General features: G+C 35.9%; 3 protein-coding genes, 1 non-coding gene and 1 pseudogene across 6 annotated transcripts; 2 read left to right on the plus strand and 3 right to left on the minus strand.

The window, feature by feature from the left end:
• Positions 1 to 911: 911 nt before the first annotated feature.
• Positions 912 to 4,251, minus strand: LOC113064181 (ras-related protein Rab-34). Of its 3 annotated transcripts, none has more exons than XM_026234807.1 (11): positions 4,085 to 4,251; positions 3,790 to 3,892; positions 3,492 to 3,574; positions 3,246 to 3,311; positions 3,047 to 3,148; positions 2,896 to 2,960; positions 2,763 to 2,814; positions 2,592 to 2,673; positions 2,338 to 2,428; positions 1,943 to 2,046; positions 912 to 1,826 (listed from the first exon to the last, which is right to left on the minus strand). In XM_026234807.1, the coding sequence occupies exons 2-11, from the start codon at positions 3,844 to 3,846 to the stop codon at positions 1,764 to 1,766; spliced, it is 765 nt and encodes a 254-aa protein (XP_026090592.1). In that variant the 5' UTR covers positions 3,847 to 3,892; positions 4,085 to 4,251; the 3' UTR covers positions 912 to 1,763. The 3 variants fall into 3 exon arrangements, with proteins under 3 accessions (XP_026090592.1, XP_026090591.1, XP_026090590.1); XM_026234806.1 differs by having other exon boundaries at positions 1,939 to 2,046; positions 3,790 to 3,853; positions 4,085 to 4,249; XM_026234805.1 differs by having other exon boundaries at positions 1,939 to 2,046; positions 4,085 to 4,247.
• Positions 4,252 to 4,307: 56 nt separating this feature from the next.
• Positions 4,308 to 6,347, plus strand: LOC113064183 (60S ribosomal protein L23a). The gene is made up of 5 exons (XM_026234809.1): positions 4,308 to 4,425; positions 5,050 to 5,230; positions 5,476 to 5,652; positions 6,046 to 6,115; positions 6,288 to 6,347. The coding sequence occupies exons 1-5, from the start codon at positions 4,401 to 4,403 to the stop codon at positions 6,300 to 6,302; spliced, it is 468 nt and encodes a 155-aa protein (XP_026090594.1). The 5' UTR covers positions 4,308 to 4,400; the 3' UTR covers positions 6,303 to 6,347.
• On the plus strand, positions 5,317 to 5,386 carry LOC113064503 (small nucleolar RNA Z17). Its single transcript, XR_003278834.1, has one exon. It is a non-coding gene; the product is annotated as a small nucleolar RNA Z17 (small nucleolar RNA).
• A 4,067-nt stretch (positions 6,348 to 10,414) lies between the features above and the next one.
• LOC113064182 (calfacilitin-like) lies at positions 10,415 to 15,340 on the minus strand. The gene is made up of 4 exons (XM_026234808.1): positions 14,715 to 15,340; positions 13,715 to 13,797; positions 12,648 to 12,730; positions 10,415 to 10,979 (listed from the first exon to the last, which is right to left on the minus strand). Exons 1-4 carry the CDS (start codon positions 14,918 to 14,920, stop codon positions 10,596 to 10,598), a joined length of 756 nt encoding a protein of 251 aa, XP_026090593.1. The 5' UTR covers positions 14,921 to 15,340; the 3' UTR covers positions 10,415 to 10,595.
• Positions 15,341 to 20,760: 5,420 nt separating this feature from the next.
• Positions 20,761 to 23,979, minus strand: LOC113063656 (magnesium transporter NIPA2-like; annotated as a pseudogene).
• Positions 23,980 to 25,682: the final 1,703 nt, after the last annotated feature.

Here is a 25,682-nt window from a genome sequence, read left to right on the forward strand (position 1 = left end):
TCATTTATCAGATAAAACAAAAATGAAGTATGTGACTTTGAAAGAGATCCTGTAAATATAGTTTTTTGGAGCAGTTATGGTGATCAGAACATATGCATTTCAAATTCAGAACTTTGAAAAATTCATCTTTGAGTTTTTCCAAGTTCAGAATCATACATTATTTCTCATAATGTGCTTCTACAAGAAAACTGAACTACTGTGCTAGATACTGACGACTCTGGTCAGTGTTTTTTTTGGTTTTTTTTTTTCATGTTTGTGTTTGTGAATGTGTCTTTGCTGGGCCAGACCTCCTTCCACACATGCTGTTTTGAACAGTGTCTTTCCTTCATGTACAGTCCCATGTATCACTATAGACAGAAATTGACATTTAAGCGAAATGCACTTTATGAACAGGCTCCTTATACTGTAACAATATTTTCACACACCAAACATAGTTCTGATTCCCCCACCACCTCCAGTATAGAGAATCTTCTAATTTCTGGGAAGTCTTTCTGACTGATCATGTGTTCTTATAGTATTGAGGCTAAACGATGCCTTCAGGTCAGGAAGTGAGCTCTGTGTCTAAATCGTTCTGTTCAGTGCACTTCACGGATGACATCCATTTAGTTTCTTGCCTTTGATAAAGTTTGTCAAAATGAAACCCGTCTGATTCAAGTGTTTTTATTCGCTTTAAGCATGTTTCTTAACAGTCCATGCTGATTTCAGTTAGTAAAGCGCGATCGTCTTCGTGCTTCAGTTACTAAATTTCATACAGCTGTGATTTTAAGATGCAACTAAAGAGACTGTTATGAAGCTTTCCTTGTGACTTTTGTTGGAATTGCAATGCCTTAAGAGACACAAGTCGCTTCCACAAACTGTCAAATGTAAGACACAGCTACTAGTGGACAAAAAAAAACAACAATACCTTTCTTGCATTTTTTACCTTTATTCTCTCATGTAGACTTGAGGGGACATTTCATTACAGAATATAACCGTTCAAGTGGGATGTTTGTTGAGCTGCTCATGTTTGCTTCACAGTGACACTTCTCCATTTACGTCTAAACAAACCTTCCATTTAGCTCGCAATGGGAATCTTGTGTCGTGTAGACGGCAGCAGAGCCGGTGGTCATGAGTGCTGGCATATGTATCATATTAGCCAGAGAAACTCATGATGCAATGAAAAAAACAAGGGCTACATTTACAAAATATCCATTCAGAACCGCCAGGAGGGCATTTCATGTGACCTCTTAAGTATCCTGCACATAAACACTGCTGTTTGCTAGGAAAAAGCAAATGTGAAGGCACAACTCATTACCATCAAATTGCAGGGATTTGCATCGCTTTATGCAATAGAGTTGAAATTATTTATAGGTAGATTTACAGATTTAAATCATTATATGACACTGCTTGGAACAAAAAATTAACACGTTTTTGGACAAAATCACTGACTTGATCCTGGTTATTTGATAGTTTACTCTATGACGAACTAAATTAATGTGTATCCAGATAATAATCATATAATACAGTTATGATATTGAAAAATGCATTCATATTCATAACTTAAAAAACACATGGAATATATCATGGATTCCTTAGTACACTTCTGATTACATTTCAAACTTCACTTTCAGATGAATTCTTGTAGAGATCCCCTCATCTCACTGGCCAAGTCCTCTGTGTGTATCATTTTTATCTTCAAAGATGTTCATCTGGGCATTATGGGACATCATCCCGAAGTCTGTACTCAAGGATCACTTCTATGGCCATTTGAACGTTACATACTTTTAGTCAACGACAGCAGCTGGATTGTCTCTTTTTAAAATTTTCATCACAATTGTTCGAGATTTCTGTGAAGAAAAGATGCAAATATTCTTTTTTGTATGGCAATGGTGAAATCAGGGTTAAACATAGATATAAACGGTTTGAAATGAGCTATATTTTGAATGAAAGAGAACTTACTGACAATATCACTCGCTTGTCTAGAGTTGTTCCTCTCCAGCTCAGATAACACAGTCGCCTCAAATGTAAGCGATGCAACCCGGAGGAAAAAATCTCTCACACTTTCCCCTGTAAAGGACAACAGAAATAATACGTCATGTCATGTCATATGTCATTTCAGAGTCATTCAGATTTGTCAATGTTTCTGAAAGAAGTATCTTGAAACTTTTGAAAAGTAGTTTATCAATATTCCACAATAATGCTGTTTTTACTGTATATTTATTTGCCTTTACAATACCTTTTATGTTTAAAACTACCTTTAGATATTATTTTGAACTGCTTTTGAACTCAAGTATTTCTGACATCAGCTCAGACAAAACTAGTTTAATTGCAAAGAAAACACCTGTGGTTAAAGTCTACCTGACAGCGCAGACACGGCCCAATACTCGGCTCTGATTTCCTCTGAGATCCGAACGGCTTCTTGCTCCATTACAGCCAACTGCTCTGGGTGCTATGGGAGAGAACGATTCATCTTACTTACCTCCATCTTGGGATTGGCAATGTCATTTCATGCATCCTTTCTTCTTTATGAAAAAGTTAATGCGACCCTTCTGTGCCAACATCATGTGAAAGTCACAGTGTGGCTTCGAAGAGTCAAACTGAAAATGACTCACACTAAGATCCTTTTTGGTTCCCACGAGGAAGAGGAGAACACTAGATGGGTCATTGTCTCTCATGGCATCTTCAAGCCACTCTCTGAATAAACAGAGACAAGTTGGAGAAAGCAGACAGGATTCATGACTATTCAGGGAGTCTTTCAAACCAAATTAGTGGTCATACTGTACCTTGCATGATCCAAAGAGCTATAATTGCTCAGGTCAAAGACAACAATGATGGCTGGAAAATAAAAATAGATTTTCTTTACTGAATGTCACAAATAAACAGTAAGAGTATGCTTAATATAGTCTGTTTCATTACCTTGAGCTCCTCTGTAGTATGTGGATGCAATGCATCTGAATCTTTCCTGACCTGCTGTGTCCCACCTGCAGTGAGAAAGAGACTTGTGATCAAAGGATGCAACCATATGACGACTGTTTAATAAAAATAAAAAAAAAAACACCAAACTCACAACTGCAAACTGAAGGGCACCCCGAGGACCTCAAATCTCTCCATCTCAAAATCCACTCCAATAGTTGCTTTGTATGTCTTGTCAAATGAGTCTTTGCAGAATCTTGGCAACATAAATAACAAATGTAGTCACTCAAGCATTTTTACACATATTATTATTATTATTATATTATTATTAAATTAACATTAGAGACTTTTACCTGTTTATTAAACAGGTCTTTCCAACTCCTACATCACCAACAACAATGACCTTGGCTACATTCAATCTGTAAATTAACGTTTACAATAAAATAATGTTCATATAGTACATTACACATCTGTATCTGTAACCACTCTGGATGCGTTTAGGAAGTTTTGTCTGCATTGTGTGGGCCAGCAACCCCCCTCTATAATAGCAAAACAAATGTTTCTATATTTGTGTGAAAGAGAGAAAAAGAGTGTCTCACCCTGTTTTCTGTCCTTGACATGCATCTTTAACGGTAATATTGAAGCCATCTTTGGTGTGCACTGCAGCATCCCTTGTAAAGTACTGAATAATAGACCAATAGAGATATGTTGGGTTAAACTTAAAAAAAATTACAACAAGACAAAACAAAGAAAAGAACACCTTTCACATAATAATCCTGTCCATCTGAGTCCAGTTTATAACACTCACTAGGTGATTAAAAACAGTAATCTTCTAAAATGAATGTGTTTCGACAGCTAGGGAGAAGACAAAATGAATATCTAATATAAAAGTGTTACCAAAGGGAGTTCACAGATGATCCTGTTTCCTTTCACAGGGGGTAGAGAGTTCATCATGTGAGAGCTTTAACAAGAGCAAACGCTCAACCATTCTGTCCAGTGACTAGTGGGATCAATAAACATAATAATAACAACAACGATAATATATTAAAATAAAAACAGTAAATAACACCAACAATTAATGACAAATTAACATGCTGCAGTATAATACACAATAAACTTTGATGTCAAAATGCCGATATTTAAAAGGCAATACCAATGAATATTTATGGAATAATAAATAAATACAACTTACCTTAAAAGGAAGAATGCTTTTTGTAAAATTATTCTACAAGTAGCCTATTTTAGACTTGACTAACTTTATTTAGTCGAAACAATTTTGTTGTAGAGGCAAATATTATTTAGTAGGCTATTAGGTTATTTTGTGACAATCACTGCGTGACTGTGCTCCTCATAAGCCCCGCTCTGCTGTGGCTGCGCTCGATATTTACAGCGCGCACGTGGACTACAGAACCCATAATGCCTGGTGATGTTCTCGCGATGACTGCGCATGTTAACGTGAACCCCTGCGATATACTGAAGGAAACCCCTCTCGTTCTTCCTTTCCCAACATGGCACCGAAGGCGAAGAAGGAAGGTACGTTAGGTTTATAGAGTTAATTGTATAAAAATTACGTTTATTATGATTATATACAGCTGCGTTTTCGCTTAAATGTAGCTGATGTATGTATGTTTGTGTCTAGCTGTTAAATTAGGCGTCTGGAGTGAAATAACATTGTTTTGATGCCAGAAGTGCCGGAGTGAGACGTACTTAGTAATAACCGCGGCTAACAAGCTAGCTGCACGCTCTCGCAGCCTCGTTATATCAGACTGTCCCGAGTGTTAACCCCATTAGCCAGTTATCATAAATTGGTTGTTTACGTTCTACTTGGATTGTACACAGTTAAATATAAGTAAATGACAGCTTGTCATCGTTAGCAAGTCCCACACACGTGGCTACCCTCATCTGTCCATTTATCATTCATTACCAATCAATTTAGTTAAAAAGAGTCTTTAAATTAGCCCCGAGAGCAATATTGTTTTAAAATTGTATCACTTTTGTGCGTTTTGTCGCTGCTGTCTGAATGTAAACACGGTGATAACCATTATGTGCCTTTTGAAAGTCTCGCAATTAAATGCTTGAAAATGCAGTTTGGACAACTTTATACTCATTCACTGACATGACTATGGCATGGTCATAATTGTTAAAATGTTTCTACAGCTGTCCCGGCCAAGACTGAGGCCAAGTCCAAGGCCCTTAAAGCCAAGAAGGCTGTGCTGAAGGGTGTCCACAGCCAGAGGAAGAAGAAGATCAGGACCACCCCGACCTTCCACCGGCCCAAGACCCTGCGTCTGAGGAGGCAGCCTAAGTACCCTAGGAAGAGCGCTCCACGCAGAAACAAGTGAGTCTTTTTTTCTCTAAAATTCAGATTGTGATGGATTATGGTTTACAAATGTCCAATAGTCTTGAAATTGGGCTTCCTTTTAGGATGCAAATGATGGGAATTGCGATCAAAGCATGAATTTATATGATTACAATTTTTAAACACTGATGCATCCTCATTTCAGCATTGAGATGTAGTTGAAACTAAAGCATACATACAATGTTTAGAACTTGCATGAGTTTAAAATGGATATGTTCTGGCAGGTTGGACCATTATGCCATCATCAAGTTCCCCCTGACCACCGAGTCAGCCATGAAGAAGATTGAGGACAACAACACTCTGGTGTTCATTGTTGACGTCAAGGCTAACAAGCATCAGATTAAACACGCTGTCAAGAAACTGTACGACATCGATGTGGCTAAAGTCAACACACTGATCAGGTAGAACCTGGTTTATTCATGTCTTTTAAAGTAGTGGTTCTCTAAAAAAAAATACTTAAATGATTATTAATATATTAAAAACGAAATCAAATGAAACAATGAGTGTATCTCTTATAATATTATAAATGATTAAGTAAATAATTATGAAAGAAAAAATATCCTTAATAGTTTTTAATTTAATTTTAAAACACATTCTTCCAGTTTGGGTTAAGTTTGAAAAGTAGCTTTATCAATTTCAACAGAAATATCCAGGGAGCTTTCATATATTGAGTAATTATGCAATAATGATCATCATTCTGAAGTGTAATGTTCTCAAAGGATCCACTGATACAGAGGAAAGGCATTGTCAGATTTGTTATTCATTCTGAATGCTTTATTTATCGTTTCCTGCAGGCCTGATGGTGAAAAGAAGGCATACGTTCGTCTTGCACCAGATTACGATGCCTTGGATGTTGCAAACAAGGTAAATTAGTGAATATAAATGTTTGAAGATAGGAAATCTTCAGCCTCTGCAAATGTAAACTGAGTTTCTGCCTGAATGTTTGATGTATTTAGAAGAACCACTGATGCGTTATTTGTTCTTTTGCAAAACATTTGTTCTCCGACCTGTGCTGATTGTCATCTTTTTCTTGCAGATTGGCATCATCTAAAGTGCTCTTGGTCAGATGTACAGAAGAATAAATGTTTGTAAAACAGTTTTTGTTTTGTGGCTTTATTTGTTTACATTTCTGGAATTTAAAGGTTTGAGAATGAGTTTGTTTACAAAGTGTTTTTTTTTTGTTTTGTTTTTTTACCAAAAAAAGTGTTAATTTGAGGTCATAGAATTATTATACCGTAGTTAACCAGAGCATCAGCAAGTTAATATTTGAAATTTAAATTACAACCGTTGTATTAAACCGATGTATTAAATGTATAAATTATTGTAATTAATCCATAGAATTTAATTTTGCGCACTAAAATGACTGGATTTGTGGATTGATTTCATTAATTCAGTTTTCAGATGTTCAATTCCGTAGATGTTTTTTAGTACACTGAGAGCAGGGCAGAGTTTTTATTTTTATTTTTTTTATTTTTTTTTGAATCTCAGACTGTAAAGCATGCTAAATGAAATGCAGTGTTAAGTTAATGAAAGCAAAAGTTAGTTGCTTAATGTTAAATTTTATAAGTCCCTGGATGAAAACTAATTATAGGGTCAAATAAATATACATTTTAGGTTGGCCTTAAAACACTTTTTCTTCTACAGGGAGTACCGGAGTCTCTCCACCACGGGATTCTCAGCCTTAAAAAGGTTAAGACTCCAGAATTAAATAAGATGCAAACTAAATTCACTGTCTCTATTACAAAGTCTTGTGTTGTTGGGCATTATTTGCATTTTCCTAAAGATATCCATAACAGGCCAGAAAAAATAATTAATATTCTGTTTTATGTATAAAGCAAAATTCCCAGGGAATACACTGATGTTATGAAGTGTTGTTCCTTTCTGCAGTGCTGAGGTAGCTGCGTTTGCGGACGCATCGTGTCTAAATAACATATGTCAACCAGTAGTCCTTCAGAAGAAATATATGAGGCTGATGTAATTTCTGCATTTGGATGCAAACCTCGTTGTAGGATTTGAGTATTAGCATGATCTGACACACTTTACCACATAGTCAGCATTTTGTAAAAATGCTTTAAATAATGTATTTTATAATAAAATGCAATCATTGATATAGTTTTGCATCACAAATGGTGCAGTTTCTCAGATTAAGATGACAGTTTACTCCACTGGCCCCTATAGGTTCAACATTGCTTCAGAGATGGGCATAAATACATCAAAAAGTATTTTTTTACAAATTACAAATACTTGCTCATCTAAAAATACTGGTGTGATAAATGTATTTAATTAAAATGAGTACGTGTAAATAATAAAAGTAATTAGAAAATACAAACAATATTTTAAAGCAATCATTCGTAGTGCAAGAGACAGTGCCATTACATTTAGTAATACTGGAGTTAGATACATAAAACTAAGAAACACTTTTACCTAATTGAACAACTTAAACGTTTTTTTTTATTTTTTTAGCCCTATTACTAGACAATATATTGATCCAGATTTCTTCTCATTTCTTGTTCAATTAAGACAAATGAATGTTTACTTTAATATCATCAAGCATGCCAATGCTTTATGGGGAAGTATATGGCAATGCATTATGGGGATGTGGGAAGTCATGGCCCAGTGGTTAGAGAGTTTGACTCCTAACCTCTAGGGTTGTGGGTTGTGGGTTTGAGTCTTGGGCCAGCCATACCATGACTTATGTGCCCTTGAGCAAGGTATGAACACCCAACTGCTCCCCGGGTGCCGCAGCATAAATGGCTGCTCACTGCTGTGTGTGTGCTCACTGCTGTGTGTGTGTGTTCACTTTGGATGCAGAGCACGAGTTCTGAGTATGGGTCACTTTGAAGGGCTCTTTAGAATTCAAAAACCCTTGTTATTAGCGACACCGGTGGCTGTTAAGGGGTTAGTTCACCCAAAATGAAAATTAGCTTGTGTTTTACCCACCCTCGAAGCATCCTAGGTGTATATGACTTTTTTCTTTCAGACGAATCCAGTCTGAGTTATATAAAAAAATTTCCTGGCTATCATTGCAGTCAGCAGCTGTTTCAGTTGAACAGTCCACAAGTCGTCAAATAAAGCACTACTTGCGCGACTCTTCCACTCTTTTCTATAATTCGACTCATTACGGTAATGGCATGTAAAAACTCTTCGGGTTTCATTTATTGAGCCATTTTCTCTTTCTATGATGAATGAATGAATTTGGAATAGGTCTGAATGACATGATTAAATAATTTAAAAATGATCTTGTATTAAATAAATATTCATTTAAAAAGGTCTGATATGAATTATACTTTTTCATATAATATGTTTAAAAAAACTGTCTGATAATATAAAAATGAATTTGTTGAGTAATATTACATGTAGAATTTCCAAGTAAGATGAAAACAGCTGTCTGATGAGAAATAAAATAAAACCTTTAAAAAAATTGCAAAAAAAAGAATTATCTTTAAATTCACTTAGTTATAAAAAGAAAACTCCCCGATTCCACAAAAAAAGTTTCACTTTAGATAAACAGTACAAAATACATTTTTGAGGGCTTTTATTTTATAATGCAACATCAGATCGTCCTTAAACTGGCTGAGTGACACCCTGGGGCAGTTGACTGTTAATCTAAATGTAATTTTTTCTGTGGAAACAAGGAGTTTCCTTTTTAGAGCTATTCAAAATCACAGGCAGAACAGGTAGAATATGAGTTTTTGGATGGCTTTTAGTTTGTAATGCAACATTAGACAGTTCTGAAACTGGTTGTGTGACACCCTGGGGTAGTGAACTGTCAATCTAAATTGAAACCGGTTTGTGGAATGGAAGTTTTCTTTATAAAGCTATCTGAATTTAGACAAAACTGGTCATATATGAGTTTTTGTTGGGCTTTTATTATGTTATGCAACATCAGACAGTGCTGAAACTGGCTGAGCGACACCCTGGGGTAGTGAACTGTCAATCTGAATTGAAACTGGCTAATTTATCAGGTCATATATGTTTTATATAACATTTTATTATGGATGTGCGCACTTTATTTGACAACTTGTGCACAGTTCAACTGAAACACCCACTTTCTGCAATGATCAAGCTTGGAATGACCTGGACAATTTTTTATTTAACCCCGACTGGATTCTTCTGAAAGAAGAAAGTCAAAAACACCTAGGATGCTTCGAGGGTCTAATTTTCATTTTTGGGTGAACTAACCCTTTAAGTGAGCTGTAGCCAGCAACTTATTGCTCACTCTCTTGCATACACTCCATAGTAGCAGAATTGGTTCAAAGTCAGAGTTGGAAACATGTATCTTTCCACAAATTTTGTATGTATGCAAATTGTATAATATTCAAGGTACAGATTTCTAGTAATTGTGCAGTTAATTCTCGTATTTTCAGAAAGTTTTGGAATATTAGTATTAATATCTTGTTTTGCTGCTTGATAATACAAACTGGTGCGTCTTACCATTTTATGTAAAAAAAATGTGTTCATTATCAACAAATCCATCAAGACATTTGTAGCTTCAAACTTTCTTTTCACGAATATACATTGCATTTATGCATAATATTGCTTTCTCCAGTGAAAAAGTCATTTAGTGTGAATCAGAACAGAAATAAGCAGAGATTAAATGCCATTTACAAGCCAAAACAGCCTGAAACTGTCAGTGGATTTTGATGTGTCAGGACGAACCGTGGATGGACTTTCCTTTTTTTTTTTTTTTTTACTGGAGAAAGCAATATTATCTATAGAGGATTCTATTTTGACCAGAAGCAACAGTTTAAAGTTAAATGCATTAAAGATGGATTTGTTTCTTACAAACACATAGCTTTTTGCTCCACAATTACTCTCTTAGAAAAAATTGAATTTGAAAAGGTACCGCCCCAGTGACAACTTTTGTACCTTTTTTTCCGAGAGTGCAGTTAACTGATGGATCTCGAGTCATATAGATTATTGTGATGTTTTTATCTTCTGTTAACTCCTTCTGACCCATACATATCTATGATTCTGACGGCACCCATTCACTGTAGAGGATCTATTAGTGAGCAAGTGATGTAATGCTAAATTTCTCCAAATCTATTCCAATGAAGAAACAAACTCATATACTTCTTAGATAACTAGAAATTGAGTAAATCTTCAGCACATATTTTCCTATTTTGATACTGTAAAGCTCTATATAAATAAAGGTGACTTGACTTGACTTTAAAGTTGTTTATTGAGTTTAAGTTTTATTCTAACATATGAAAACCTTTTAAATGTCTCTGGTTCACATCAGACTCTCTCTGGTGAGGTTTGCTCATTCAGTACAGGCATCGATGGATAAACTTTGTGTTAACATTCACTTGAATCCAGTCTTAGGACATCAACCTTCGTTGGTTTAGTCCTCAGCAAATTTACGACCACTGTTGTGAGGATGCCTCTTGCTGAAGAAGTCGGTTCGGAGGAGGCGGTAGAAGTAGATGAGAATCATGATGTTCATGAGCATCATGGTTATCAGGAAGTAGAGGGCATGATCCAACGTTGAGTAGTGGTGTATTAGATACCAGGTGAGGTAAAACTGTGCTCCGAGCCGGAAGGTCATGTAGGTCACCACATTTAACAGTTTGTTAACGGTGTAGATGAAAGAGTTGTGGGCCACCTTAGCCAGTTTGAGCAATAAACGTGTGTGTAGGAACACACTGTTCACCTCCACAAATAAAGCCACCACTGCGCCTGCCACATACTGATGAGTGAACACAGCGTACAGGAAACACCAGATCACCTACAGGAGAACAGAACAGATTCACAGTTTACACAAAACATGAATAGATATGATTGATTACATAAAGAATGGATCCTTGTGAGGATGCAGTTTTAAACATTGTAAATCTAGCAACAGTATACTTTGTGCTTTCTTCACTGGATAAATGACAGAAAACTGGTCAACACTGCTGTGTGTTTCTAATATACAATGACCGACAGAGTGACAGAAAATTTGACAAATTTCTTCTGACCGACATAATGTCACAACAACAACAAAATCTTCTGTCTCAAGTTATACAAATTGTATCATGGAATTTATTTTTCTATTTTTATTTTTTGGCTTTTGGAGCAAATGAAAAAGCAAATAAGAACATTTCTTGTAGTTTCCATTGACCACTATAAAAGTTCGACAATCTATGATGACTTTCACTTCGGAGATCCCTGGAAATGTGATTACAAGTCAATTACCAATAGTTTTTGTATTGCATATTTTCTGACATATTTATCTAATTAAATATGCGCTAATTAGCATACATCTCCAGAAGAGAAATCTAAACATTGAATCAGAATTAGAAAGAGCTTTATTGCCAGGTATGTTTAGAAATACATTTATTTGGTGACAGAAGCTTCCACAGCACAAACAGAATGACAGGGACAAGATAAGACAGATAATAAAAAGAATAAAAGTAGAACAAGTAAATAGGAAATAACAATATATGAAAATGTATATGTGTATATATATATATATATATATATATATATATATATATATATATATATATATATATATATATATAATATACAGGAACATGAATGACTCTTCTGTTGTCACAGTGCTGTCCATGACGGTGAGTGGAGGGAGTGCAGAGGGTTCAAAAAGTCTTGAATCTTCAAAATGCAGTTTCAAAAATCTTGTTTCATTTTGTTACATTATATTACAGTCAGTGTTTTTTTCTTTTTTTTTTTTTTGGATCACTCCATAAATCTGAAAATACTGTTAAAAGCCAATGAATGAATCGATGAATGTTTTTAGGAAGAAAAAAAAATGTTGAATAAAGTTAGGCAAATGATCTATGAAAAAACCTCTGTGTCAACTCGTTCAGAAGATAGATAGAAATAAAAGTGTGAGGTTTTCGTGTAAGTGCTACTGAAGTGGAGATTTCTGGTTAAGTGCATGAGAAAAGCTCTTTCAAGATAAATATTTTAATTGAAATCCACAGACACAAATAGAAACTAAACAAGTGTTTTTTGTAAGTGTTTTTTGGATGTTCTACTCATTTTCTGTTGTAAATATCATGTATGTATCTGAATGATAACCAAGTAACACTTATTTTCTCTGATTTTGTTGCTTATAGAGTGTGTAATGTCTTTTTTCAGGTTTGGGCCTTGCCAAACAAGCAATGAAAAAAGGACAAAGTTGCGAAGGTAAATTTCCCTTAAGTAAAAGCGAGAATGATGAGCAAGCAATCACCGTGGCAGTCCATACACCCCTCAGCTGAGCCCACTCTACCTGTTCAAAATGAATAAATTTATTGCTCAAGAACTTGGTCCTGAATCTCGAGTTTTTCCATTGGGAACCAGCTGTGACAATGCCCAAGTTTTTATGGTTTTTAGGTTAGAATTTTTAAGACTTCACTTTTTTATTTTTATTTCATTGTCTTGTGTCATAACCCGTGCATTGACTTACCATAACATGGTGAAGTAAAAACTCCCAAGATGCTTTTGCGTAGCCACTAAAAATAATGTCACCAGCATCCTGAATGAAGTAGCCTGTTGAAGGAGATCAATGCTGAATTTACTGACCATGCAAAACCTTTAAAAATAAATTGCTTTGTTACAAGAGAGATTTCATTTTGTATCGGTCCATTTCCAGTCCGTGTATGTGGAACAGGTTTACCGTAGGGTCACTCAATCAGTGTTTCTATAGATAAGACTCGCAGATGAATCTGGGGATAAATCTTTTTAGTATTATGTACTACCATTGGGATCAAATTATTTTTTTCAGTAAGAAAATATTACTTTAATTCATCAAAGATGCATTACATTGGTCAAAAGTGACAGAAATCCATTTCTTTCAGAAACAAATATCTTCACTTTTTCAAATAAATATCATTTATTTTCAATCATTTTGAACTTTCTATTTCTTAAAGAATCCTAAAATATATATCACCGTTATTAAATATTTGGCAGCACAACTGTTTTCAACTTTTATAATAAGAAATGTTTCTTAAGCACTAAATGAGTATATTAGAATGATTTCTGAAGGATCATGTGACACTGGAGTAATGACTGCTGAAAATTCAGCTTTTAAAAAATATTAACAGAGAGCAGTTAACTGTTTAATATATAAAAAAAAATTAATATGTCACAACATTTTATTTTATTTTTCAATAAAAATGCAGGTATGATAGCTTATAACAGACAACTCCAGCTTTAACAATTAAAAATATGTGAGAGAAACATCGGTTTTAAGATCTTAGTTCTTTTTCTACTATATCATTCCAAAAACCTGAGTCACAGAGCAACTTAAACTCTTATCAGGAGATCATGGTGACACAGAGGCAGGACAGGGATGTCTACATGGTTGAACTTGCGGGAGAACGTGAGAATCAGATAAATTATATGTGAGCTACATACTTACTTGTGTGGTCTGGGTTAACTGTGTTGCATGTGTGCAGTACTGTATGACAGTAATTGCATCAGTGATAGTAATAGTGCAGTGTGTTTTTGATGACTGCTGATGTGTTTACTGACCAGAGGAGACGACGACTAGCATGTATGCTGATGGGGTGTAGGTGGAGTGGATTTCATGCACCATCACAGGATGCTGTATGACACTGTCGGGACACAGATTCATGCAAACTGTTGATCATATCAACCAGAAGATCAAAATATAACAGGCATGTGCTCAGTAACTGACAATAAACAACACAAAAGAGTGTAAAAAAAGTCCATTGCTGATAAAAGTCGAAAACACCCACATTGGTGAAACTCTTGCTTGGTTTGAGGGATGATTCATTCTATGACAATAAGAATGGTGAAATTTCTCATTCTCATGTAACTCTCATTCATGCCTGTCCAGCAGGTTTTTCCTGTTTCCAAACTGAGAGATCAGTAACTGAAAGTTAAGTGCTGTTCATGAACATTCAATAACTTTTGTTTATTCTTAGACATGGCTTTTAGTACAAACTATATAACAACATCTAACAATAACCACAAGCTATTAAGATATTAACAAAGAATTATAATGTGCTTTGACTCTATATGTACAGAACCTCTGCAGTGTCTCACTCAGTATTTTGAGTTGTAAAAAAATGTTTAAACATCCTTAAAATACGATAAATATTCTATAGCAATTTATTAGACTTTTTTTTTAGATGTCAACAATTAAATGAATTTCAGAATTAAATGAAACTATTAATAAAAATATTAAAACTAATGTCATACAAAATAGTTTTCAGATTTTTATGGTTCATGCAAAAGCATTTCTTTCATGACTACAAAAAGAAAAATAACTAATAGCTAAATAACAACAACAACAAACAAAAAAATATATAAATTTAAACCTGAGCTCCAAAACAAGTTATTTTTATTATTATTATTTTGCCTCTCAGGTAAAATTATATTTTACAAATGAATTAAAATTAGATGATTTAATGACATTTGAATGATGTATAGATATTTTCACTGGAAAACAAAACCAAAATATTGATCATATATATAAAAAATGAATGAATAAACAAAAACAGCTCACCAGGTGACGGCCCAGATGCCAGTCAGCAGTGAGTGGACGAGTGACACTGAGAGGTTCCTCCATTTCCACGTCCTCCAGGGGTCTGTGTCCACTGTCCCGGGACTGGGCACAGTCTGCAGGAACCTGTGAAGGATCCTGAAGGTTACAGAACAGCACAAGACATACAGGGCTGGATGCTTCTGGACTTCATTCAGCCATGTGGCCATCCTCCACACTCTTTATTCTGCGTCTCTCCTCTTCTCAGACAGTGAGTCCTTGTTATATTGTTTCTTTGCTGATCTAAACTTTCAGTGCCCTTTCCAAAGTAATCCACAGGAATTGCATTCAGATTCTTGAACCAGTCCCAGTCTTTTTTTCTCCTTGTAATTGACGACAGTCTTCCTTACACCACTACAGATTCTTTGTTTCTAATCTCCAGCGTCTCGCTCTTTCTTCCACGTGCTGGTGCCTGTCATAGGTGTGGTATCTGTCACAGTACCTGTTTGCTGAACACTGATTGGCTGATGATGAATGGATGTGTGGGCGTGTTACAACAAGGAGTGACAGCTGTATCTCTTTAACTTGAACTTTTTGAGTCAATTTCCCTGTATTCAACAATCCAGCCGAACGCTCCGTACATGTAGTGATAGAGCCGCGTCAGCTGTGTGTGTGTGTGTGTGTGTGTGTGTGTGTGGGGAGCACAACAGAACAATAGAAGCCATTTAAACTCACAGTCATACTGCTGTCCCTAATAAATGAAATGGCTTGTGTCCTGCAGCTGGATCAAATGACTTCACTCATACTGTCACAGCAGAGGAATGGCTTACAAAAAAAAAGCTTGTTGTGTTTGGTCAGCTTTCAGTTGTGATATGAGCAGGGCTGGAAATGGGGCCCTTGGCAAAATTAAAATTAGTGAAAGTCTAGTAACCATGTTTTAGGCAAATTGACAGTTTTACTACAAATAACCATGGTTAAACTATAGTTAGTGTAATAAAACCATGGTTAATTTGTGGTTACCATAGTTTTACTATGGTAATCATTGTTTTTTGCTTTTATTTGTAGTTTTTGGGGGGCTAGACGGAGCAGTTCCAACTGCTTAAGAATCATAACTGTTTAGGCTAATGTTAGCTAGCTAGCGATGCTATCCTCCATAAACATCATCATAATGGTTTTCTTCATAGTCATTAACACATATATATCCAGTAGATGACAGCAGAGGACCACTCATTAGCAGTTGCCGTTTACAATATTTATTTTATTTTTTATTTTTTTCAAGACTTGCTTTTAGATTTATTTTAAAATTGCTATTCTAACTAATGTTAGTACGCTTATTATACTGAAATATAAAGAATAGGAAGTGCAGAAAGTGAATAAATAAGCCCAGACACATGCAGACAAGCTAGAAGGGTAAATTATTTAAATACAACTAGTTAACTGAAATAAATTAATTAATTCAATAACAATGCATCAAATATTTTGAAATATTTTTAGATTTAATTTAATTTGTTAAGATGGATGTAGTTTTCCAACCTTGAAACTTTGGTGCTATTTAATTGTCCAACAGTAATAAATGAAATACAATACAGTATGCATACCAGTCGTTGAGTCCGTTTGTGCAGGTTTTATTATTCCAGTGGATAGAAGTTTTTATTACAGATCGTTCACATCTATTTGTCTCAACGGCTCGGGCTCAGGCTGCTGAAACTGGGAACCTGATTCAATAATCAATTCACTTATAATACAGGTCTGAAGTAGAAGCCACAATCAAAACAAATGTAGGCTGGTAAGTTAACAGTAGTGTACGATTCGGTTAAATAAAGACATTCTCACCAGGCTGGAAAGATATTTGGTTTGGTGGCATAAAGGGTTGAGGTCCCATCATCTAACAATTCACAAGACAAAAACGAAACTTTATTTTCCCAAGTTTAACAAAAAGAAAACTCTTTAACATTAACTAACATAAAGGACTCCATGAGGAAGGAACACGTACAGGCTGAGGAACATTTCCAACACCCGGACCAGGGAAAGGAGCAGGTCTAAATGAACCCTGGAAATCCGATGACATAGGGACTGTCACACTGAAGTTAGATGCTTGAGAAACATTTCGCTGCATGGGAAACTGTTGGGCCGGGCCACCAAACGTGTTCATGGGTGGAATGTTGAAATTAGGTAGTGGTACAGCAGAGATTACCACAGGGGCCTGACCTTGGTGGATTAGCAAATCTGTTTTGGTGGATTGGGTGGTCATAATGAACTGGGGTTTGAGAGTCAAATCTCACGTTACGAGGCTCTGTGTACCTCATTGGCCTGTGTGATACTGCTGGGTTGTTAAATCTCACAGGTCTTTCATGGGCTTTGGGAAATCTTTCAAACTGTTGAGGGGCATCAAAGCGATGTCCAGGACACCTCACGGGTCCACCAGACCCATCAAATCCCCCTGTATTGCCTTCATACCGAGGAGGAGGAGCATAAGGTCTTGTAGGACCATCTAACATGGGCTCTCTCATGCGGCTAGGTGGCTCATCAAAGGGAGCTTGAGAATTCTTATATCTATCAAACCGTTGAGGAATATTTGGTGCATCCAGCCGTGGCGTGTTCACCAATGCCATAGATTTTTCTGAGGAGTGACTCAGTGTATTTCCAGGAGATTCACCATGGTTTCATCCACTTGTTGCCTGTTCCAAGAAATTATTATACCCTGGAAGAACCTCTACACTTATAAGACCTGTTCGACTGGTTCGGGAGGGATGCCCTGACAAAACATGTATATCTTGCACTATATTGCACTCTGTTTTGCACTTTATGCATTTTAAATTAATTTTATTTGTTAACGGTTGGCGAAGAAAAATAGTTAAAAACAGACAAATGAGGTTTCTGTCTTTATTTATTTATATTTGCCTGTGCCGGGCCTGCTGTTTGCTTGTGCATGCAAGGGCAGCTGGAACATTTTTGGTTCCATTTGTACTAAAATGTGCCCAAATGTTCACGCAAAGATAGAAGGCATGGTTTCAGTAACCACAGTTAACCACACTGAAGCAGCCATGTCAGGGAGATGCTGTGTGAAAAAAGCACGGGCGAAAGCAAAAGCACTTTATTTGGCATTTCTAAAGTAGGTGCATTTAGGTATCTTTAAGATTACTTACAACAGAACAGCAACGCATTTTACGGATGACCGTTTCGTGAACCTAGGAGACAAGGTCATTCTCACTTTGTTATGACAATCTGGTGCTTCTGAATCAGCTACTCTAAGTATGTTTTGTTGTTAGTTTAACTATTTGCTGTTGACTGTTCAAAGGTAGAGTTTGGCAAAGGCAAAGCTATGTGTGTGTGTGAGAGAGAGAGACAGGGTCACAGGGTCTTAACCGTCCATGGCTTGTGTATTGAAAACACATGCAAGTTTGGTCACTGTGCCTGTCACACCACTCTGTTCCCCTTTCGGGCTTGAGCTAATGTTAAAACTAAGGACATTATTAATTGTCTTTACATTTATTTTGATAGATGAAGCTCATTATGGAAAGGGGCATTACATTTTCTGAAAAATGCTTGCAGTGTTAGGCCAATCACAATGCACTGGTTCAGTTGGCCAATCAGAGCAGACTGCTCTTGTCAGAAGGAGGGACTTTGTAGAAAACCATGTGTTTGAGAGAGGCGGGGCATAGAGGACCTACAATAATGTACAGAATTTGAAAAATTATGTGTTTTTTAACATTAAAGCATGTCAACATATTCTGTTACACCAAATACACAAAATAATGATCTTTAAAAAAGCATCAGTATTGGCTAAGTCTGGACAACGGTGAGAAGATAACGGGCCAGAACCGCGCCAGCGCTACAAAACACTTCTGGCTGAAAGAAATGCTTTTTCTTCATGGGCCAATCTCGGCTGAAAGCTGGTTGCCATGATTTTGCCAAGTTAGACATGTTTCTGGATCAACATAGTTTGTTGATGCTGGATCAACATTACTGTCCAAAAATATAGACTAAACCCATAGACTTATCCTACCACTGATCTGATATTTCCTGAAAAGATATCCCTCAGTTCTGATAAAAAAAAGTTTATAAATATAATTTGTTTGACAAAAGATGATATACATTTCATAAAGTTATAAGAATGGCATTACAAAGGTAACAATAAAAGCCCCTGCAAATCACTTTAAAAAGTTACATTATAACACACACAACATATCTTAAATTTTATATTATAAAGGGTTTTATAAAATTAATCTAAAAGGTAAACAAAAAGTACCAGTATTATACTCCCAACCCCCACACACACTTTTGCTCACCAAAGATGCATTTATTTAATCAGAAATACATTAAATACAGTATTACTGTAAAATATTATTACAATTTAAAATAACTGTTTTTTATTTTAATATGCTATAAAATAAAATATATTATTGTGCTGGCAAAGCTGAATTTTCAGCAGCCATTCTTTCTAATAAGTCTAATTCAAGTCATTAATATTCTTTATATATATATATATATATATATATATATATATATATATATATATATATATATACATACATACATACATACATACATACACACACACACACACATATATATATATATTAAATGTGGCTTAATAGGCTATATAACAAGTTTTTTTTACTACATTTAAAAGTTGTTTCAAGCATTTAATGTATGTGTGAACTGATTCAAAAGTTGAATTCTAAGCATTCAGTTTTTAACCCCTTTGCATTACAACACTGTTTCACTGTATCTTAGCAACAGTGAGAAGCATGAGCATTCTGATTGGTCAATAGTGTCATATGTTCAGGCACACCTATGCAAAGCTCTGTGAGATTCTATGAAGTTGTTTTGAGTCCTGTTGCCTGGGAATGTGAGATTGACTGGAGTGTAGAGTATGCCATCTGCTGGTGCAACTTGAGAAAGGCCATTTGGCCCTGTTGCTGTTTTTCTTGCAATTGGAAGATTTAAGGCAGGACATCTGAATGAATATTGGAGCACACCGTGAAAAATCATGTGTAGAACAAAACAAAAAACAAAAAAAACACTATTAATAAACTCTTTAAATTCTATCACGGAAATATGCTTTTATGCATTTGACTCATTTTTCTCAAATAAATGCTGGTGCAATGTTAAAAAGAAACATCGTATAGTTAACACTGGGCGGAGAGGTGATTTTAAATAAATTAATAAAAAAAATTCAATGTAAAATTGAAATTTTTTTGATCAAAGCAGCTTGATAGAAACAAATGCCATCATACAGGATACAAGTTCTGTGGGCAGAGTCATTTGACCCAGTGCTTTAAAAGTTAAATACAGTCTTGTCTGCCGTGTCGTTTGGAGCTATTCGTTTACAGGAAGATGCCTCTGGCAAGACAGAATCAAATAACCCACACATTATTTATCAATTGTTTTGTTTTGTTTTGTTTTGTTCAAATCTGTGTAAATGTACTATGGAAAGTTAGTCGCTGAATGTGATACTGCTTTTAGATGCAACTGAAAGCATAAGCAAATAAGACAAAACAATACATAAACCAACACACGAGGATTGGGGCTGTGTAGTAGGCCACTGGGCCAAGGAAGATCTGCTGAATCTTCTGTGGAATCCTGACAGCACAGATTCAGGCCTACTCATGAATCTTGTTTGGTCCAGAAACATTACGTATGAATCAGCATCATAGTCAATTCAGACCTCCTTCGACTCTCACATATGGATAGCAAGTTCCTGACGCCTGTAAATGATTCACTATACGCCGGAAACTGAGTGAGCAAAATAAAAGCCGTTTTCACCTGCTACTAAGATGAGGTTATCTGTTCACAAGCTGTGGTCAGCCAATACACCTTACCAGTGCTCATATGTGTTTCATATGACCACTTGTCTTCTGATGTCCCACACACCTGTTGTTACACACCATACACAAATGAATATAATATAATATAATATAATATAATATAATATAATATAATATAATATAATGAGCATTATATAGTCTCATAATGGGGGGAGGCATGTCTGTAAACTGTCTAATAGTATGTGAAAAACAAATGTTTTGAACTTTTCAAGACAAACAATATATTTCCTGTGAAATATGAAATATATATATTTATTATTTTCCATTCAAAATGTATGCAAATATTTTCAATTCACCGGTCTATTTTTAAGATAATTCTCTGGAAATATAACCCATCCGTTCAAGAGAGGAAAAATAAATATTTTGTATATTAGGTGCTTCACTGGCAGTTTTCAGCAGCAAGATTGAAAAGTTCTGCTGCGTCATGCTCTGTTTCACACTGTTTCAGTATTTAAACATTCCCAACGTTGCTAAAAGTTGAATTCAAGACACAAATTTGACTAACAGCAAAATAATATTTAAAAAAAATTTAAAATCTGCTTCATCAATGTACTCAGCAGCAGCCAATTCAAATCAGTGCATCATAGTACTACAGTTTTCAGCAGAGGAAATCACCAATTAACATCAATTAAATGAGAATATTACTAAACTGTATATTCAAACTAGCTGAGATCTGATCCAGTCTCAGCTGATGATGAAGACTCTGGGCCCTTCCTCTCTCATAGGCGGCAGGCTGTCTATGTTCTCTATGAGCATGTGCTTGTCCTCCATCTTTGACGGGCTCTGTGGCTGATAAAGATTGCTTCTTAGATCTTCAAAACACATGTTCATGTCTTTGAAGAGGTGTAACATGCTCACTCCGATCACGATCACCAGGAAGCCCCCGATGGTGCCCACCACATCCACTCCTGACATGGCTCCCCATTCTTTAAAGAGAATCACAGAGGTGCTCAGGACTACGGTGGTGAAGAAGACATAGTAGATGGGATATACCAAGAGCGTATTGAAGGTGTCCAGCGACTTATTCAGATAGTTGACCTGGATGATGATGGATCCGATTAAGGTCAGCAAAAGAATCCAGGTGAGAGGGTGACGGACCACTGAGAGGTCAGAGAACATGGTGCGTATCGCGATGCCGAGGCCCTTGACCGAGGACACAGTGAACGCTCCGAGCAGAGAGCAGATGCTTATGTAGACTAATATGTTAGTTTGACCGAAGCGAGGGGAGACGTAGAAGATCAGGAGCATACAAGCAACCAGCAGAGTACTGGCAAACACCAAAAAACCTTTAGGAGAAGCAGAAAAACAGCTGTTATCCATTATAACATGTTTTTTAGTTCTATAAATAAAGGTATTGAAACACTAACCAGGATCCAACAGTTTCTCTGTCATTTCTGTAAGCGTCGTCACTTCTTCCTCTTCAGGTGCATGTATAACCATTATAGTGCTTCCCAGTATGCTGAGCATGCAGCCAAGTTTTCCAAGCAGATTCATTGTTTCTCCGAAGAAGTGGGAGGACAGAACTGCACTGAAGAGAGTAAATAAACATTACCATTAATACCTTTCCATTTAGTTCTAGTGAAAACACTAGGAAACACAAAAGGCCATAGACAGAATCAGTGCACTCGTAATGAGAAAGGGCTATTCAGCCGTTATCTCATGAGTTCAGAAGAACAAGGTGGAGATCAGTGCATGATTTATTCTTGGTATATGTTTATAATCATCATATCATGATGAAATGGCCATTTGTTATTGAAATTATCAATTGGCATACTCTTTGAACATCAAGTATGTGTCAAAATCACATTTGCCAAAGAAATGACATAATTTCAGCCTATGTTGAGACTATATAATTATTTTTATTTTTCTGAATGTTGGGGGAGACATTTGATTTTTTTTTTTTTTTTATCAAATAAATGCATGAGTACAACATACTGTAGTATTACTTTGGGTCTTACCTGGGCCCTATAGCTCACTCAAATGTACTTTAATTGTGTGAAACATATTGCAATTCAGGATTTTAACATTATAGTCATATATATTTCTAAATATACTAGTCCTCTGACTCACAGGCTTATAAAGGTTACACAGCATTATGTGGAGCAAACCATTGGCGAGGGTGAATAAGGGTGGTGCTGTTACCTGATAAGAACACTGAGAGCTCCTAAAGGGGTCACCACTGTGGCTGGAGCAAACATGTACGCTGTGAAGTTTGCCGCTTCACCTCCACCCACTGCGAAAAAAGGCAGGATGTTATCTACGTTTGTTGGAGTCATCAGAGGAAGATGGCTGAGAGATGCTTGCACTGCACTCACTTGTCAAAAGGCCTCCCCACCACAACCAGTCCTTCAGGTACCCCATGACCTCCCTCAGCTAAGCAGACAAGCATTTTCACATATTCAGTTTGATTAATAACCCAAAACAGAGCCTGCTGGTGATTCGGTCATTATTAGGTAAGCACAAACAAAGAAGGAACCAGTTTCAACCAATTTCACAACTATTTCCAGTCAAGTAAAATAATTAGCATTAAATCCAAAATACCCTCAAAAACAAAACCAGTAACTCAACATTCTGAATATTAAGGATAAAACTCCATGCAAGGTTTATTGCATCAGAATTTGATGGCACTTTTGACGTTATGTAAATTCTGATGTAAATTGCCTTACCTGCTCTCGTTTCCCCAATACTGGCCAAATGCAGCAAACGCCTTCTTCTTCAGTATAATGCTTCCTCCTATGAGGAAAGCGGAGAGCCACGGCCAGCGACAAGCCCATCCAGAAATTGTAGTTGCTCCATTTGTTGATGGCGAGAGCTGCTGTGGTGACTGTAGAGTTTATATTAGAGCTGTCTACACTAAAAGACGTGTTGCAAACCCCCGTGTCAAACACACAAACAGAGGCGGACAGAAGATCCTTATTACTGAACCTGATCACAAGAAAAAAAAGAGGAACTACGTTACAACAATAATAGGTTTAATTGCCAAAACAGAGAGTAAAATGTCCAACAAAATTGTTCAAAACCATTTTTTTTAAAGCAGCTTATTCACATAAAATGCTTTTTTATAAAAACATAAAAAATCACTCATCACTATAGCCTGCCATTTTGTTACTCTTTCTTCAACATTTTAATATTATTTATATTTTAAAGTTTACATAGTGTTTTTATAGGGAACAACCAAAGCCAGCGGCCAGTCATTTACTGAAAGGCTGGTCATACAATAAGGAATGTTAGTCCTTTAAACAAATATGTCATCATATGTTAATAACATTGTCAGACTTTCCAAAGGACAACACATTGATGAAACTATAACTACTAAAATGTGCAACTAGTACAAAAACAAAAACATACGTCATTTAAATCTCAAGTTTCACATTACATGCAAAAAAAAACCATAATAAAATCACACTGCAATTTATATTGGGCTCTTACATAAGTAAGACAACAAACTCTCTTACCATTGCTACATAAATCGGATGACAGGTGTATGTCTTTCATTGTTTCCCCCACACTATAAACGACGGGTTAAAACTTACCGAAATGAAGCCATTTAAAAACGAATTATTTTGTATCAGAATAAACTACGAGATAAACATTTCTCTCGGACTTCGCCTCGGATCATTTGAATATGCCAGAATACACGTTCTGCATCGGTTCCTGCCGAGCGCGTAACTTCATAGCACTAAAGAACCACCAGATACCTGAGGATGCGCGCGCACGTAAACACGGCCACGAGCAAAGGCAGACAGGTATCGACTGCCACGCCGAGCAGCGTAGTTACGAGCCAGCAGTTGTCAAAACGGATACACAGTAATGACCTTCCTCGTAATACAATATGCAGAACGCAAACACACGTGAAACTTCCTATTCAGACTTGACATTTGTATTGAGTGGGGCAGGACGTGGTTACTGTCACGAACTGCAGTTAAAAAATACATTTTACTAACTGTTATTGTAGCATTACTTTATTATATTATTATTATTATTATTATTTTTCCAGTTTTAAATTTCATTTTCTTAAACTTTCATCTCAATGTTGTTGTGTATATAATTCATATATTTACTCATACCCTAAAGACTTGTTATTTGCTTTTTGTACTGAAATCTCAGAGCAGCAGAAACGTGTTGGCTTTGGTGATGCTATTGGCTGACATGAATTTCTCCAGAAAGCTGAAGAACGGGGTTTTGAGCAGAGATAAAAAAAGAAAGACATACTTGTATTGACTGTATGTGTTATTTAAAGAGACAGTTTGCAGGCTTACTGTATTTTGATCACTGCTTGGGCTTGAGTGCATTAAAATTTAATCTCTTCTCTAGTGAGTGCTATTTGATATGTTGTTGTTTGTTGTTTTGCAGCTAAGTTCTCCATTCCATTTGGAGAAGGATCATGATGTGATCTTATGAGAATTGAGAACTTTGAGACACATCAGTTGTTACAAATCAATCTGATTATCCATTGTCACCTCAACATTTAAATACCATGACCTGTTAGAACAAGATTTGTAAGCAGTTATTCTGTTGTGCTCTGGTGTGTCAAAATCAGTTTTTAAATAGAGCAACATGGGGCCATTGCAGCCTGGAGACTGGTAACCTAGAGCAAGTGTGCTCACACAAAACTCCCCGACACCTGCTGCATAACCACAAGTTCCACTGCATTTCATACAGTGATTATTGAGTGTGCAAATGCAGGATTAAACATGAGTATATATGAATCTTGCGGTGAATTAAAAAAAAATAAATAAAAATCAATAAAATAAAATAGTTGCCCAGTTGCAAAATGCAAATACATATGCATACACACATACAAATAAAAAGTATTTATTTATTTGAAATGACGAAAAGGAATGCATAGAAGTGACAAGTAGCTTGTTTTTAAATATATATATATATATATATATATATTATATATATATATATATATATAAATAAAAAAAATAAAACATTTTCATGATCGCTTCATTATTTTATTTTTTTAAACAATATTCACTCTTCAACAATTATTCAAACATGAAGTTAAATTAATCTTGCATGAATAAAAAAAAAGATGTTCAGTTGCAAATGCAATAAATAAATAAATGTTACAAAATGTATCAAACACCCCAAAAAGAGGACTAAATATTACGGGACCAATTCTATAAATGGCCAGTTGATGTCACTGCAGACT

Source organism: Carassius auratus, chromosome 46 (assembly GCF_003368295.1).
Source record: "Carassius auratus strain Wakin chromosome 46, ASM336829v1, whole genome shotgun sequence".
Taxonomy (NCBI): Eukaryota; Metazoa; Chordata; class Actinopteri; order Cypriniformes; family Cyprinidae; genus Carassius; species Carassius auratus.

What these genes read in the sequence shown, in the direction of transcription:
- LOC113064182 (XM_026234808.1), bottom strand. Translation starts at nt 14,920, where the DNA reads ATGGCCACATGGCTGAATGAAGTCCAGAAGCATCCAGCCCTGTATGTC. An exon ending in GGCATCTGGGCCGTCACCTG is followed by an intron (nt 13,798 to 14,714) that starts GTGAGCTGTTTT and finishes GTGTCCCGACAG; the next exon opens with TGTCATACAGCATCCTGTGA. An exon ending in GCTAGTCGTCGTCTCCTCTG is followed by an intron (nt 12,731 to 13,714) that starts GTCAGTAAACAC and finishes CTCCTTCAACAG; the next exon opens with GCTACTTCATTCAGGATGCT.
- LOC113064183 (XM_026234809.1), top strand. Translation starts at nt 4,401, where the DNA reads ATGGCACCGAAGGCGAAGAAGGAAG. An exon ending in ACCGAAGGCGAAGAAGGAAG is followed by an intron (nt 4,426 to 5,049) that starts GTACGTTAGGTT and finishes ATGTTTCTACAG; the next exon opens with CTGTCCCGGCCAAGACTGAG. An exon ending in AGCGCTCCACGCAGAAACAA is followed by an intron (nt 5,231 to 5,475) that starts GTGAGTCTTTTT and finishes ATGTTCTGGCAG; the next exon opens with GTTGGACCATTATGCCATCA.
- LOC113064181 (XM_026234807.1), bottom strand. Translation starts at nt 3,846, where the DNA reads ATGATGAACTCTCTACCCCCTGTGAAAGGAAACAGGATCATCTGTGAA. An exon ending in TCATCTGTGAACTCCCTTTG is followed by an intron (nt 3,575 to 3,789) that starts GTAACACTTTTA and finishes TCTATTATTCAG; the next exon opens with TACTTTACAAGGGATGCTGC. An exon ending in CTAGACAAGCGAGTGATATT is followed by an intron (nt 1,827 to 1,942) that starts GTCAGTAAGTTC and finishes TTTTCTTCACAG; the next exon opens with AAATCTCGAACAATTGTGAT.